At 36.1% G+C, this 13887-nt stretch overlaps 3 protein-coding genes across 6 annotated transcripts; all 3 read right to left on the reverse strand.

Annotated features, from left to right (window-relative positions):
• Nucleotides 1-435: 435 nt before the first annotated feature.
• On the reverse strand, nucleotides 436-3422 carry LOC136205103 (uncharacterized). Of its 4 annotated transcripts, none has more exons than XM_065995584.1 (7): nucleotides 3298-3422; nucleotides 2535-2961; nucleotides 2363-2449; nucleotides 1572-1718; nucleotides 1342-1368; nucleotides 1155-1250; nucleotides 436-1043 (listed from the first exon to the last, which is right to left on the reverse strand). In XM_065995584.1, the coding sequence occupies exons 1-7, from the start codon at nucleotides 3405-3407 to the stop codon at nucleotides 843-845; spliced, it is 1095 nt and encodes a 364-aa protein (XP_065851656.1). In that variant the 5' UTR covers nucleotides 3408-3422; the 3' UTR covers nucleotides 436-842. The 4 variants fall into 4 exon arrangements, with proteins under 4 accessions (XP_065851656.1, XP_065851658.1, XP_065851657.1 ...); XM_065995586.1 differs by lacking the exon at nucleotides 3298-3422 and adding an exon at nucleotides 3090-3260 and having other exon boundaries at nucleotides 438-1043; XM_065995587.1 differs by having other exon boundaries at nucleotides 907-1043; nucleotides 1155-1239.
• Nucleotides 3423-8930: 5508 nt separating this feature from the next.
• Nucleotides 8931-11385, reverse strand: LOC136206527 (uncharacterized). Its single transcript, XM_065997612.1, has 6 exons — nucleotides 10698-11385; nucleotides 10526-10612; nucleotides 9791-9937; nucleotides 9558-9584; nucleotides 9371-9466; nucleotides 8931-9274 (listed from the first exon to the last, which is right to left on the reverse strand). The coding sequence occupies exons 1-6, from the start codon at nucleotides 11145-11147 to the stop codon at nucleotides 9074-9076; spliced, it is 1008 nt and encodes a 335-aa protein (XP_065853684.1). The 5' UTR covers nucleotides 11148-11385; the 3' UTR covers nucleotides 8931-9073.
• A 493-nt stretch (nucleotides 11386-11878) lies between these two features.
• On the reverse strand, nucleotides 11879-13007 carry LOC136206528 (probable histone H2AXb). Its single transcript, XM_065997613.1, has 2 exons — nucleotides 12716-13007; nucleotides 11879-12317 (listed from the first exon to the last, which is right to left on the reverse strand). Exons 1-2 carry the CDS (start codon nucleotides 12914-12916, stop codon nucleotides 12096-12098), a joined length of 423 nt encoding a protein of 140 aa, XP_065853685.1. The 5' UTR covers nucleotides 12917-13007; the 3' UTR covers nucleotides 11879-12095.
• Nucleotides 13008-13887: the final 880 nt, after the last annotated feature.

The raw sequence follows: 13887 nt of genomic DNA on the forward strand, positions 1-13887 counted from the left end.
TTATGTTTGATTATAGAGTAGTTTCAGACAAAGATGAAATGAATAAGGGCTGCAAGATAATTGGGGCAAGCCTTCTCCTGCCAATTTTTTAACAAGAGGCCGCTCCTACGACTCGAACCAGTGATCTCTCTCGGTCACACAATAACAACTTTTTATCATTACGCAAAGACTCGCTCACCAGCATCAAAATTGAATAATAAAGTAAATTTAAGAAGAATCTGAAAAGGCCTACCTTTGTTTCTTAAAATGAAGTAGTAAGAACTGAAAGCAGCATTTTGATCTCTACTAACAGTTGAAGTGGCGTCAATGGATGTCTAATTCACAATGATAAAAGCAAAAAATAATTTTGAAAGGACATAAAGAGAGAACAAGAGCCACACATCAGATAAAGGCAAAAATAAAAGAAAAGAATAATTAAGGGTAAATTACATTTATATTCCTGAATTTAAGAGTGTTTCACATTTTAGTATCTAAACTTCAATTTTACAGGAAAATTACCTTAAACGCACCATGTCACCCTTTAATCAATCTAATACTCAACGTACATTCCACTGAAACAGAAAACGCCTTTTTGCCTTTGTAAAAACCTTGGTCAATGGTAATTGGGACTTTTATATCAGTGACGGGTAAAATTAAGCGACTTTTATGTCTAGTTTTAAAGTTCAAGGCCATAAAAAAAAGTAAGACCGAAGTTGAGAGGGCATGAGTGTAATTTACCCCAGCTACTTGTGAGGTATACTATACAAGTTTGTTTATCAGGTGACTGTAATTCAAAAAAGAAAAGAAAAACCAAGAAATTGAAGACTTATATTTCAAGGAATTAGTAAAACCCCAGTTTGGAATCAGATATCTGCAACATCTATGCTATCCTCTATAATGGCAATGCAAGATCCTACTGATTCCCTCATGGTCATGGCCTCTGCAAGTTTAGCTCTAGCTCTTTCATGCCTACGCAAAATCAACACAGTGTTCAATACAGACCATCTGACTTGAGAATCTGCCTTCTTCTGTGTAAATCCTAAGCCATTCAGCAGCATATCCAACTGTGAAATTAAGTACAACCAAAACCATAATCCATGAATGAATACTTCTTGCAAAAAGCATCAAACAAACTTTAAGGATCAATAATCAAGCAGAGAAAAAATCATTTGAACCTGCTTTATATCAGCAAGGCCTCCCTCAGCATATCCATACAGAAGGTACTCAGTTGCCAGTCCTGCTAGCGCGATGCACGAGAATCTGTTCAATGTCTAACAAAATAAAGTCTCAACATAAGAAATTTATCTCAATGACAAGTATGTTCATTGTTTCTGTGTTCAATTTAAGAAGTTGGAAACATACCGAAGCAGATAATTTTCCTGTTTTGACCTGTATGGCATGGAAAGCAGAAACACCAAGAATCAATGTAGTTCCAATCATAACAATGTATAGAACATAAAGCTGCAAGCTCAGCTATTTCATTTAGCTATACAAAACATCCAATGCCTATATTTATAGCAAAATTCCACCATTATCCAACATTAACAAGTTCAGATTAAAGGAAAGGTGGAGTGGAGTGGAACACAGATTACTTCTTCAAGAAACTCAAAGTCCACGAAGGCTGTTCCTGCTTGAACATTAAAAGATCCTTCTTTCTGTAAAGCTTCAAAACTAGATAATGTATACCCCTTTGGAAGAATTCCCATCAAATAGGCAATCAAAAAATGGCCAGCTTCATGCTGCAGTCAATAAAAATAAAATGGAAATGAAATTGGTAACATACTAACATGCCTAATTTCAAATAAAAGCAATTGATTAATACATCATGGGCCCCTTGTACTTGTCCAGGTTAACTGATTAGCCTCTTGAACTTTGGAGATGTCTAATTAGCTCCTGAACTTGTTGAAAATGTCTCATTAGCCCCCTAAATACACTAGACAAAACAAGAGATATTTTGACAACTTAAAATGCATCACTTTAACCAAGTTTAGGGGGCTAAAGATCATTCTAACAACTTTGAAAGATTAATTGGTCATTTTAAACAAGTTTAGAGGTCAATATTGTAAGGAAGTTCAAGAGTCTAAGAGTCTGCTTTGATGAAGTTTTGACAAGGTTCATTAAAGAGATGAGATGGAAGGTTATTCAGTGAACCTCTAGATCCCACCAATTTGGAGGGGACTGAAAATGGGGTTATTTCAACGTTTTCTAACCTTCATTTAACTCTCACCTCCATTTAAACTTCTTCCCAAGCAAGGTTAGGAAAATAACCTCCCTTTAATTAAACTCCTCTAACCCCAAAACAAGCAGACCTAATGTACATCTACAAAGTTCTGGACAAGTACAAAGACCTAGATAAGTAAAATAAGAGAGATGGATATCTTACTTGAACAACTCTATTGTGGTACTTCTGACTAAATGTATGACCAATTGTGTCAAGAACCAAGCTCCCAATTCCTCCATTAAAAGAGACCTAAGGATTGATATATGAGACTGCAACTCTTGTCAGCCATAAATAACACAACAATAGCAGAATGGAGATTGAAGTAATAACTTACAGAGTCTAATGTCCATAAGAACAATAATCCCACAGAAAAATAGAAGATCTGTTGTGGATTAAACTCAAAAGCATTAGAAGCAGCAATTCCACCGGCAAGAGCAGCAAATTGCAGGTTTCTTTCAATAGAACCAAGTGTAGTATCAACAGGAGATAAAAGAGAAGCAGTTTCTATTCCATTTAGCTTCAATTCATCCATTGTATAAAGCCGTTGAGGAACTTGCCTTGCAGCACCGAAACATCGAAGACCACCGGGCTTCCCCTGCAAATCTTTGATAAGAGTCAGCGCTGCTCTTTCATCTCCTTTGCTTAGCTCCTTGTCTACCTGCTCCAACCCATGCTGCCTCGAAACACCAATAGATGAAGATGAAGATGAACTCACTATTTTCAAAGAGAAGGATCTGGTTTCTGGAGGAGAAATTAGGGCCCTGTAACAGATCAATGTGCCCATTCAAAAGGAGAACTTTGAATATTTAACAAGAAACAACGAAAAAAACCCAATTAGATTAATAGCGTGTTCTTAAGAAACAAAAATCTTTTATTGGACTTGAATCACCAACTACACATGTAGGATAACCGGAAAACGACAGCCTTTCACTCTATGTAATGGAGCGAATTTCAGTTTCAATCGACGATTGATGAGTAAATGGCGGTAGCTTTGGAAGCTATCCAAAAGCATATAAAATATCATCTGTAGAGGAATTGAGGCAGGGGTTTTGGGGATTCTAATTATTTCTCAGAAAAGTAAGAATTGAATCACCAACCACACATGCAGGATAACATGAAAACGACAGCGTTTCACTCTATGTAATGGAACGAATTTCAGTTTCAATTGACGATTGATGAGTAAATGATCGGTAGCTTTGGAAACCATCCAAAAGCATATAAAATACCATTTGTAAAGGAATTGAGGTAGGGGTTTTGGGGATTCTAATTATTTCTCAGAGAAGTAAGAATTGAATCACCAACCACACATGCAGGATAATAGGAAAACGACAAATGGAGCGAATTTGAGTTTCAATTGACGATTGATGAGTAAATGACGGTAGCTTTGGAAGCCATCCAAAAGCATATAAAATACCATCTGTAGAGGAATTGAGGCAGGGGTTTTGGGGATTCTAATTATTTCTCAGAGAAGTAAGAATTGAATCACCAACCACGCATGCAGGATAACAGGAAAACGACAGCGTTTCACTCTATGTAATGGAGCGAATTTCAGTTTCAATTGACGATTGATGAGTAAATGACGGTAGCTTTGGAAGCCATCCAAAAGCATATAAAATACCATCTGTAGAGGAATTGAGGCAGGGGTTTTGGGGATTCTAATTATTTCTCAGAGAAGTAAGAATTGAATCACCAACCACACATGCAGGATAACAGGAAAACGACAACGTTTCACTCTATGTAATGGAGCGAATTTCAGTTTCAATTGACGATTGATGAGTAAATGACGGTAGCTTTGGAAGCCATCCAAAAGCATATAAAATACCATCTGTAGAGGAATTGAGGCAGGGGTTTTGGGGATTCTAATTATTTCTCAGAGAATTAAGAATTGAATCACCAACCACACATGCAGGATAACAGGAAAACGACAGTGTTTCACTCTATGTAATGGAGCGAATTTCAGTTTCAATTGACGATTGATGAGTAAATGACGGTAGCTTTGGAAGCCATCCAAAAGCATATAAAATACCATCTGTAGAGGAATTGAGGCAGGGGTTTTGGGGATTCTAATTATTTCTCAGAGAAGTAAGAATTGAATCACCAACCACGCATGCAGGATAACAGGAAAACGACAGCGTTTCACTCTATGTAATGGAGCGAATTTCAGTTTCAATTGACGATTGATGAGTAAATGACGGTAGCTTTGGAAGCCATCCAAAAGCATATAAAATACCATCTGTAGAGGAATTGAGGCAGGGGTTTTGGGGATTCTAATTATTTCTCAGAGAAGTAAGAATTGAATCATCAACCACACATGCAGGATAACAGGAAAATGACAGCGTTTCACTCTATGTAATGGAGCGAATTTCAGTTTCAATTGACGATTGATGAGTAAATGACGGTAGCATTTGTCACTCATGATAAATGGGAGATACGTCCAAGGATCGCTTGTGGAAGACTTGACTCTAAATCCTTGCAAGGTGATAGCTTAAGACTTGAAATGCAGATTTCACTTAACCTATCTAATTGGAGTTAACTCGGCTTGTACAAGTAAAACGAACGTCTCGCTATATGTGACTTGACATTATCCATAGTCATAAGATTCTGTTCAATGATGTAGTTGATAAAGGTCGAATTATACTGTAACTAATACGGAAAGGTCAACGACGGAATCAACCTGTCTTCTTATAGCTCTGGGGGAATGTTTCGGATCTGCCAATCACAGTTCGCGTACTCATTCCGTTATACAAAGATTGAATATAATTTTGAGAAATTAATTTAATAGTTGTATACGGCTAGAAGCAATAAGAACCTAATGGGTCACACATAAGACTTGGAACCCAAAAGAGAAACAGATGTTAATTAATTGACGGAAGCCCAACTGAGTCCACTAAGGCCCAGTAACAAGGGGGGCGATTTTATGTGCTATGTCACATAAAGGAATTAATTTAATTTAAACAATTATAGTTAGATTATGATTATGGCTTAAATTAATTATAGGATAAATAAGTTAGGAGGTTTATTGAGATTAAATTGCTTCTAATTATTATCATATTAATAAGTTATTATTATCTTTATATTTAGATATAATTATAGATAATAACAATAAGAGTTTTATTCCGAATTAAATTCTTATTCAGTAACCTAATTCTATCTAACTAGTGTTTAGATGGAAGAGACTATATTAACCCCCCTTAGTTGTAAATTTCGGCGACCCTTGCTATCCCGAAGTGAGAGAATTTCGACCCCCTACTGTAGTGGATCATCTTTCACCGCTTGCTTCCGAATCAATTGATTTCATCTCTTTCCTTTTACTCCTTGATCTTGTGTTGATTAATTAGAGGCAATCTATCTTGATTGCTATTATACGGTTGAGTTCTAACTTCGTTTGATTTGTGTTTTGTTTTGTGCTCGTGAACTCGGATTAAGAGTTGAGGGCACTTTGCTTGCAACAGCAGATAGTTCATCAAAAGGTATTTCCTTCTTTTTTTTTTATGAAATAACGATTAACGGATCTTGGTTAAAGGAAATAGGTTAAAATTTTATATTTCCGCTGCCAAACGTTTGCCTATTTTCCTTCACAGACAACTAGTTGGAAGCCTGATCTATCTCACTCTAACGAGGCCAGACATATCCTATGTAGTAAGTATGGTAAGTCGATTTATGCAGAATCCGAAGAAGCTCATTTAGAAGTTATCTGGAGAATTCTTTGATATGTTCGAGGTACCATAAACTATGGTATCTTATACAAGAAAGGAGGAAAGGGTGAGGTATGTGGATACTGTGATGCTGATTATGTTGGGATCATGACACAAGACGTTCAACTACAGGTTATGTGTTTAGTCTCGAATCGGGACCTATACCTTGGTGCAGCAAAAGACAACCTATGGTGTCCTTATCAAGTACCGAGGCAGAGTACATGGCAGCAGCAGCAACAGCTCAATAATGTACCTGGCTAATACAGCTCATGAAGGATCTTCATCAGCCAATTGATTACTCGGTACAGTTATATTGTGATAATCAGTCAGCGATACACTTGATTGAAAATCCAATGTTCTACGTTAAACCAAACATGTTGAGGTTCATTATCACTTTGTACGAGAGAAGGTCTTACGAGGAGACATCAAGATGCAGTATGTGAAGACTGGCAATCAAGTTGCCGACATATTTACAAAAGGACTGAACGGTGCAAAATTCGAACAGTTCAGAAGGCAGCTTGGAATAGCACCGAAGTACGAAGTATTAAAAATCAATGATGAATGAGAGTATTGAAATATCAACATTGATTTTTACGTGGAAGGATCTAGCAAATTAGACTTTTCTAAGTTCTAGATTAATCTATTTGAAATATCTAGAATTAGTCATAAAAATCTTTAAGATGTGGTCTTTATTTCAACATGATTTTGTGAACCAAAATGATTCACAACTAGTATAAATAGGGGCTTAGGTTTTGTATTGAGAGCATCAAAAACATAAAGCTCAAAAGAGAGTATAAAGAGTGAGTTGTGGTATGTAATGTGAGGGTTGTGAGAATAATTGCAAAAGTTTTAGTTTCAATTTAATAAAATAAAGATTGTTCATTTAAGTCCTCAATATTCAACAAAAATCAGTCTCAAAGAAAAATTGAATAAAATAACAACAAAGCCTTAGTCTCGAAATGATTCGGGGTCGGCTAACATGAACCGTCATACAGAACCGTAAAATTAAGTTGTGTTAGCAACATAGATTCTCTCCCTCCACTCCATTCTATCCACTATCATATTTTCCTCAATTCCAATAAACTCATGTCACTCCCAATCATCATCTTCCAAACATGGTTTTGAGAACCGAACCGAACCGGCTGGTTCAACCCGATTCGACCAGAACCGCTCATCATTCCAGACCGGAGGTGGTTCGATTTTTAAATGCTTGAAAACCAAATTTGCTTTTTTTAACCACTAGACCACTTATTAACTTGTGTTTAATCTTAACAATATAGATATATATAATCATTATAAAAAGTAAATATTTAAAATATTATTTATTTTTTATTATTTTTTATATTTCTTTTTTTTATCAAATTTTTTATATTTTTATAAATATTATATAAACATTATTTTATCATTTCAATACTCATAATATTTTATTAATATTTAAATATTTCATAAAATAAAATTTAAAACTCTAAAAAATGGTATAATAACTATTTTATTATACTTATATGTTATGTTAATAATAATACTAATTATTTAGTTTTAAAAAATATGTAATTTATATTTTTTAGTCTTTTTATAAATTGAATTTTTATTATATTTTTAATTCATGATTGGATTTATAAATTTAATATTTTTAATTTTATTTATATAATTTTTATAAGTTAAAATATGGATAAAATATTATTTTTTACATAATTTTTTTAATACCGGTTGAACCTCGGTTAAACCCCGATTGAACCTCTAACCCTTAACCCTTTATCCTTTCCGGTTCTTTGACCGGTCCGGTTTTGATAACCATGCTTCCAAGTCTGCTTAGGCTTTTGTCACTCTTCAATCTTTCTAACCGGCGCATCAAACGCTCTTCGTCTTACATGGCCAAACCACCTTAGTCGATTTTCTCTCATTTTATTCTCAATAGATGTAACTCCTACCCTCGTCCTAATTATTTCATTCCTCACTTGATCCTTTCTCGTATGCCCACATCCATCGCAACATACGCCTCTCTGCCACCGACATCTTATGAATGTGACAGTTTTTACTGCCCAACATTTCGTACCATATAACAATGCAGGTCTAATTACCATGCAGTAGAATTCTCGCTTCAATCTATTAGGCATGCCGGAATCGCAAAGGAAACCCGTAACACTCTTCCACTTCGACCAATCAGATTTAATCCTATGAGCAACATCTCCATCCAATTCTCCATCCGTTTGAATAATAGACCTTAAATAACGGAAGCAATTCGAGCCCTGGACAACCTTCCCATCCAAGGTGATCGTCCCTGCCTTCCTACTTTTGTCGCTGCTAAACTTACACTCTAAATATTCCGTCTTACTTCTGCTCAATTTAAAGCCTCTAGATTCCAAAGTTTGTCTCTATGATTCCAACTTACTCTCCGCGCTTTCTTTCGTCTCATCAACCAACACAATATCATCTGCAAACAAGATGCACCATGGTATGTCGTCTTGAAGTGAACGTGTTGATTCGTCCAGAATGATGGCAAAAAGGAATGGGCTAAGTGTGAAACCTTGATGCACTCTAATCGTAATATGGAACTCTTTAGTTTTCCCAATACTGGTACGCAGGCTCGTGCATACTCCCTTATACATGTCCTTTATGATGTCAATATATTTTCGTGAAATGTCTTTTCTTATTAAAGCCTACCAAAATACTCACTTCTCGGAAAAGGCATATGAAAAGTCCTACCTTTGTGTGTTGTAATAATGAAGTAAGAAGTGAAAGCAGCATTTTGATCTCTACTACTAACAGTTGAAGTGTATGAAGTGGCATCAATGGCTGTCTATTCACAACTACATTTATATTCCTGAATTTAAGGGTGTTTCGCATTTTAATACCTAAACTTTAGTGTCACCATTTAATCAATCTAATACTCAACAAACATTCCACTAAAACAGAAAACGCCTTTTTGCCTTTATAAAAACATGTTAATTGGAACTTTTATATTAGTGAAGGGTAAAATTAAGGGACTTTTATGTCCACTTTTAAAGTTCAAGGGCCAAAAAAAAAAGTAAGATCAAAGTTGAGAGGGCATGAGTGTAATTTACCCAACTACTTGTGGGGGTATACAAGTCGGTTTATGACTGTAATTCAAAAAAAAAAAAAAAGAGGAAGAAGAAATTGAAGAATTAATTTCAAGGAATTAGTAAAATCCCAGTTGGAATCAGATATCTGCAACATCTATGCTATCCTCTATAATGGCAATGCAAGATCCTACTGATTCCCTCATGGTCATGGCCTCTGCAAGTTTAGCTCTAGCTCTTTCATGCCTACGCAAAATCAACACAGTGTTCAATACAGACCATCTGACTTGAGAATCTGCCTTCTTCTGTGTAAATCCTAAGCCATTCAGCAGCATATCCAACTGTGAAATTAAGTACAACCAAAACCATAATCCATGAATGAATTCTTCTTGCAAAAACCATCAAACTTCATCAAGCAGAGAAAAAATCATTTGAACCTGCTTTATATCAGCAAGGCCTCCCTCAGCATATCCATACAGAAGGCACTCAGTTGCCAGTCCTGCTAGCGCGATGCACGAGAATCTGTTCAATGTCTAACAAAATACAGTCTCAACATAAGAAATTTATCTCAATGACAAGGATGATCATTGTTTCTGTGTTCAATTTAAGAAGTTGGAAACGTACCGAAGCAGATAATTTTCCTGTTTTGACCTGTATGGCATGGAAAGAAGAAACACCAAGAATCAATGTAGTTGCAATCATAACAATGTATAGAACATAAAGCTGCAAGCTCAGCTATTTTATTTAGCTACAAAACATCAAATGCCTAGATTCATGGCAGAATTCCACCATTATCCAACATTAACAAGTTCAGATTAAAGGAAAGGTGGAGTGGAATGGAATGGATCACAAATTACTTCTTCAAGAAACTCAAAGTCCACGAAGGCTGTTCCTGCTTGAACATTAAGAGATCCCTCTTTCTGTAAAGCTTCAAAACTAGATAATGTATACCCCTTTGGAAGAATTCCCATCAAATAGGCAATCAAAAAATGGCCAGCTTCATGCTGCAGTCAAGAAAAATAAAATGGAAATGAAATTGGGTAACATACAGGGACGGATCCAGGGGTTCGTGAGGGGCTTGAGCAGCCACTGGTTCTGGGAGAACCATTAAACCTGTCTATGGAGCTTTAATTTTTAGGGTAGAGATACCAAAAAAAATCAATTAAGCACCATTGGCAATGAATCTTGGATCCGTCCCTAGTAACATGTCTAATTTCAAATAAAATTAAGGGCTTAATACATCATGGGCCCCTTGTACTTGTCCAGATTATACGGTCAGCCTCTTGAACTTCGGAGTTGTTCCAATAGCCCCTGGAGTTGTTGAAAATGTCTCTTTAGCCTCCTAAATACACATGGCAGAACAAAAAGAGAATTTTTTTGACAAGTTAAAAGGTGTATCACTTTAACCAAGTTTAAGAGACGAATAGATCATTGTAATTGGCCACTTTAAACAAGTTTAGGGAGCAATATGTCATTGTAAGCAATTTCAAGAGGATAATGAGCATCTACGAAGTTCATAGGGCCAAACGGACAAGTACAGAGACCCTGATATATTAAGCCAAAAGTAAAATAAGAGAGATGGGTATCAATACTTGAACAACTCTATTGTGGTACTTCTGACTAAATGTATGACCAATTGTGTCAAGAACCAAGCTCCCAATTCCTCCATTAAAAGAGACCTAAGAATTGATATATGAGACTGCAACGCTTGTCAACCATAAGTAACGCAACAATAGCAGAATGGAGATTGAAGTAATAACTTACAGAGTCTAATGTCCATAAGAACAATAATCCCACAGAAAAATAGAAGATCTGTTGTGGACTAAACTCAAAAGCATTAGAAGCAGCGATTCCACCGGCAAGAGCAGCAAATTGCAGGTTTCTTTCAATAGAACCAAGTGTAGTATCAACAGGAGATAAAAGAGAAGCAGTTTCTATTCCATTTAGCTTCAATTCATCCATTGTATAAAGCCGTTGAGGAACTTGCCTTGCAGCACCGAAACATCGAAGACCACCGGGCTTCCCCTGCAAATCTTTGATAAGAGTCAGCGCTGCTCTTTCATCTCCTTTGCTTAGCTCCTTGTCTACCTGCTCCAACCCATGCTGCCTCGAAACCCCAACAGATGAAGATGAAGATGAACTCACTATTTTCAAAGAGAAGGATCTGGTTTCTGGAGGAGAAATTAGGGCCCTGTAACAGATCAATGTGCCCATTCAAAAGGGAAACTTTGAATATTTAACAAGAAACAACGAAAAACCCAATTAGATTAATCGCGTGTTCTTAAGAAACAAAAATCGTTTATTGGACTTGAATCACCAACCACACAAGAAGGATAACAGCATAACAACAGCATTTCTCTCTATGTAATGGAGCGAATTGCAGTTTCAATTGACGATTGATGAGTAAATGACGGTAGCTTTGGAAGCCATCCAAAAGCATAAAATACCATCCATAGAGGAATTGAGGGCAGGGGTTTTGGGGATTCTAGTTATTTCTCAGAAGGAAGAATACTGTGGCATTCATTCTCCTCCTCCTAACTATGAGCAAGACTTAAACTTTTGTTAGGGCTAACATATCAAAACTTTTGCTCATTGGCATAATCATTTTGTTTGAATCAGATTATCCAGTTAAATGTTATTTGAAGTTGAAATTTTCATTGATTTTGGGTAGTTTTTGGAATTAATGAACATCATACCATTTCAGATTCCAAGAGCAATGTAAGAACATTTTAATGGCTAATAAACAATTAATCAGGTTATAAGGACAATAAATCGTTTACTACTGTAACTGCTCAAAGAGCCAAGGAAAATAGTCAGCACCAGATGCACAATAGTTTTTTGATAATATATCCGAGATTCTGTTTTAAGTTTGATCACTTGAATTGAAAGTGAAATTTTTGTCAAATCATTCTATATTTTAGAGTAAGCAGTAATAAAAAAAGGGAGAAACGAAACACCATGTGTCATTAACTAAATTAAAAGTATCATAAAAGATCAAAATTTGAAGCAGCATTAGATCCATGAACAGACTGAAAATTTTCAACCGGTTTCCATTCCTAGGCTGCTTAAATCAAACGCGCAACCAAAATTCCAAATGCAGCATGAGAAACAAAAAAGGGTGATATATTACAACTGTGAAGTCCTAAAAAACAAAAACACCGCCTAGAATTCTTGAGAAGCAGAACCAATATCGCCTTTGCTTGCACCGGCTTTCTTCGGCAGGAGGGTCTGATGAATGTTGGGCAAAACACCACCGTTTGCAATTGTAACGGAGCCGAGAAGTTTGCTTAGCTCTTCATCATTTCTCACAGCAAGCTGAATATGCCTCGGCACTATTCTATTCTTCTTGTTATCCCTGGCTGCATTCCCTGCAAGCTCCAAAACCTAAAAAAGAAACAACATTTCAACCATCAGAAAAACAAAACCCCAATAAGTTTCATTCTGTGACTAATCAATTTGAAATACAAACAATACAGCAGCTGAATAAGTACATAATCTAACCCCTACAAATAACACAAACAAACACCAGTTAAAGTGACACCACTCGGTCAAAAGAGAAATTAAGACGAAGTCAAGAATCAAATAAGTATGACTATACAGAGCGGAATTATCAAGGAATTAACTGAACGACATACACAGTACGAACTAATCACAAGTCAAATAATTACACATTGACAAAACCCCTTCATAAAGAGGGGAAATCGCAACAAAATTAAGAAAAACCCTAAGAGGATTAATGTCAAAACCCTAACAACATTGAAAAAAAATGCATACAAATATACCTCGGCAGCAAGATACTCGAGGACAGCAGATAGATAAACGGGAGCTCCAGCGCCGACACGCTCGGCATACTTTCCAGCCTTAAGAAACCTGGCGATCCTTCCGACGGGAAACTGCAAACCAGCCTTCGAAGAACGGGACACCGATTTCGTCGCCTTAGGCTTGCCTCTTCCTCCTTTAGTAGATCCGCCGGTAGAAGCCATTTAACGATTAGAAACGTTAACCCTAGTTGAAATTTCTGGAACAGCGAACAGACAACGAAGGGTACGAGAATGCTTTATGCTTTGCGCTTGAGTGAATGAATTGTTAAAAGCAAGCGTATGCTATATATAGGAGGTGGAGACTCAATCTGATTGGAGGGTTGAGGCAATGCACGGATTGCCAACGTGGCATCAACTTAAGATCGCGGCGCGGGAAAATTGCACTTTTCTTTTGCTTCGCGCTTGAGTTTTGCGATTGCAGTGACTGAAACGATGTCGTATAAGCTGGGTGGAATTTTAAAGACAAAAAGTTTCAATTTAATTAAAATACTATCAAGTAATTTTGTCAAACACACGGTTTTTTTTTTAATTACACCGACTTTATTTATTTTTACGGTATGATAACTAACTTTTAAAACGTAACATGCTCAATTTTACACTTTCTAATGTTATACTCACTAAATTTTAACTTTGACTAAACCTTTAAATAATGTTGGGTTTATATATTTAGTATTTCAATCTATCATTATATTCAATTCTAACACAGTTACATGGATCCGTTGAATGAGTTTATTAGGCTTGGGATCCGACATGAGATAACAGGATTGATGGATCTTTCTAGTGTCACGTGTCTTATCTCAATGGTTAGTAGGTATAACTAATCTTCGGACTCAAACAATCATTAAAAGTGATTCTGAATTATGTGGTGTGATGTTTTGACTCTGTTATCTAATACGATTCAGCATACCTATTGTGTCTCGAATAGAAATTGGGCATTAAATGAAGTAACTACATAGTAGTTAATGATAGATTGAGCATTCATCACTCTCATAGATACGAGATATATTTATGGCCTCTTGTAGTGAATTGACTTGAATCTTTGCAATGTGATAAGGTTAAAAGATGAAATTGAGATTTCACTTAACTCATCTATCCAGGGTTAATTCTACCTATACAAGTGAAACAAACGTTTT

Source organism: Euphorbia lathyris, chromosome 9 (genome assembly GCF_963576675.1).
Source record: "Euphorbia lathyris chromosome 9, ddEupLath1.1, whole genome shotgun sequence".
NCBI classification, from domain to species: domain Eukaryota; kingdom Viridiplantae; phylum Streptophyta; class Magnoliopsida; order Malpighiales; family Euphorbiaceae; genus Euphorbia; species Euphorbia lathyris.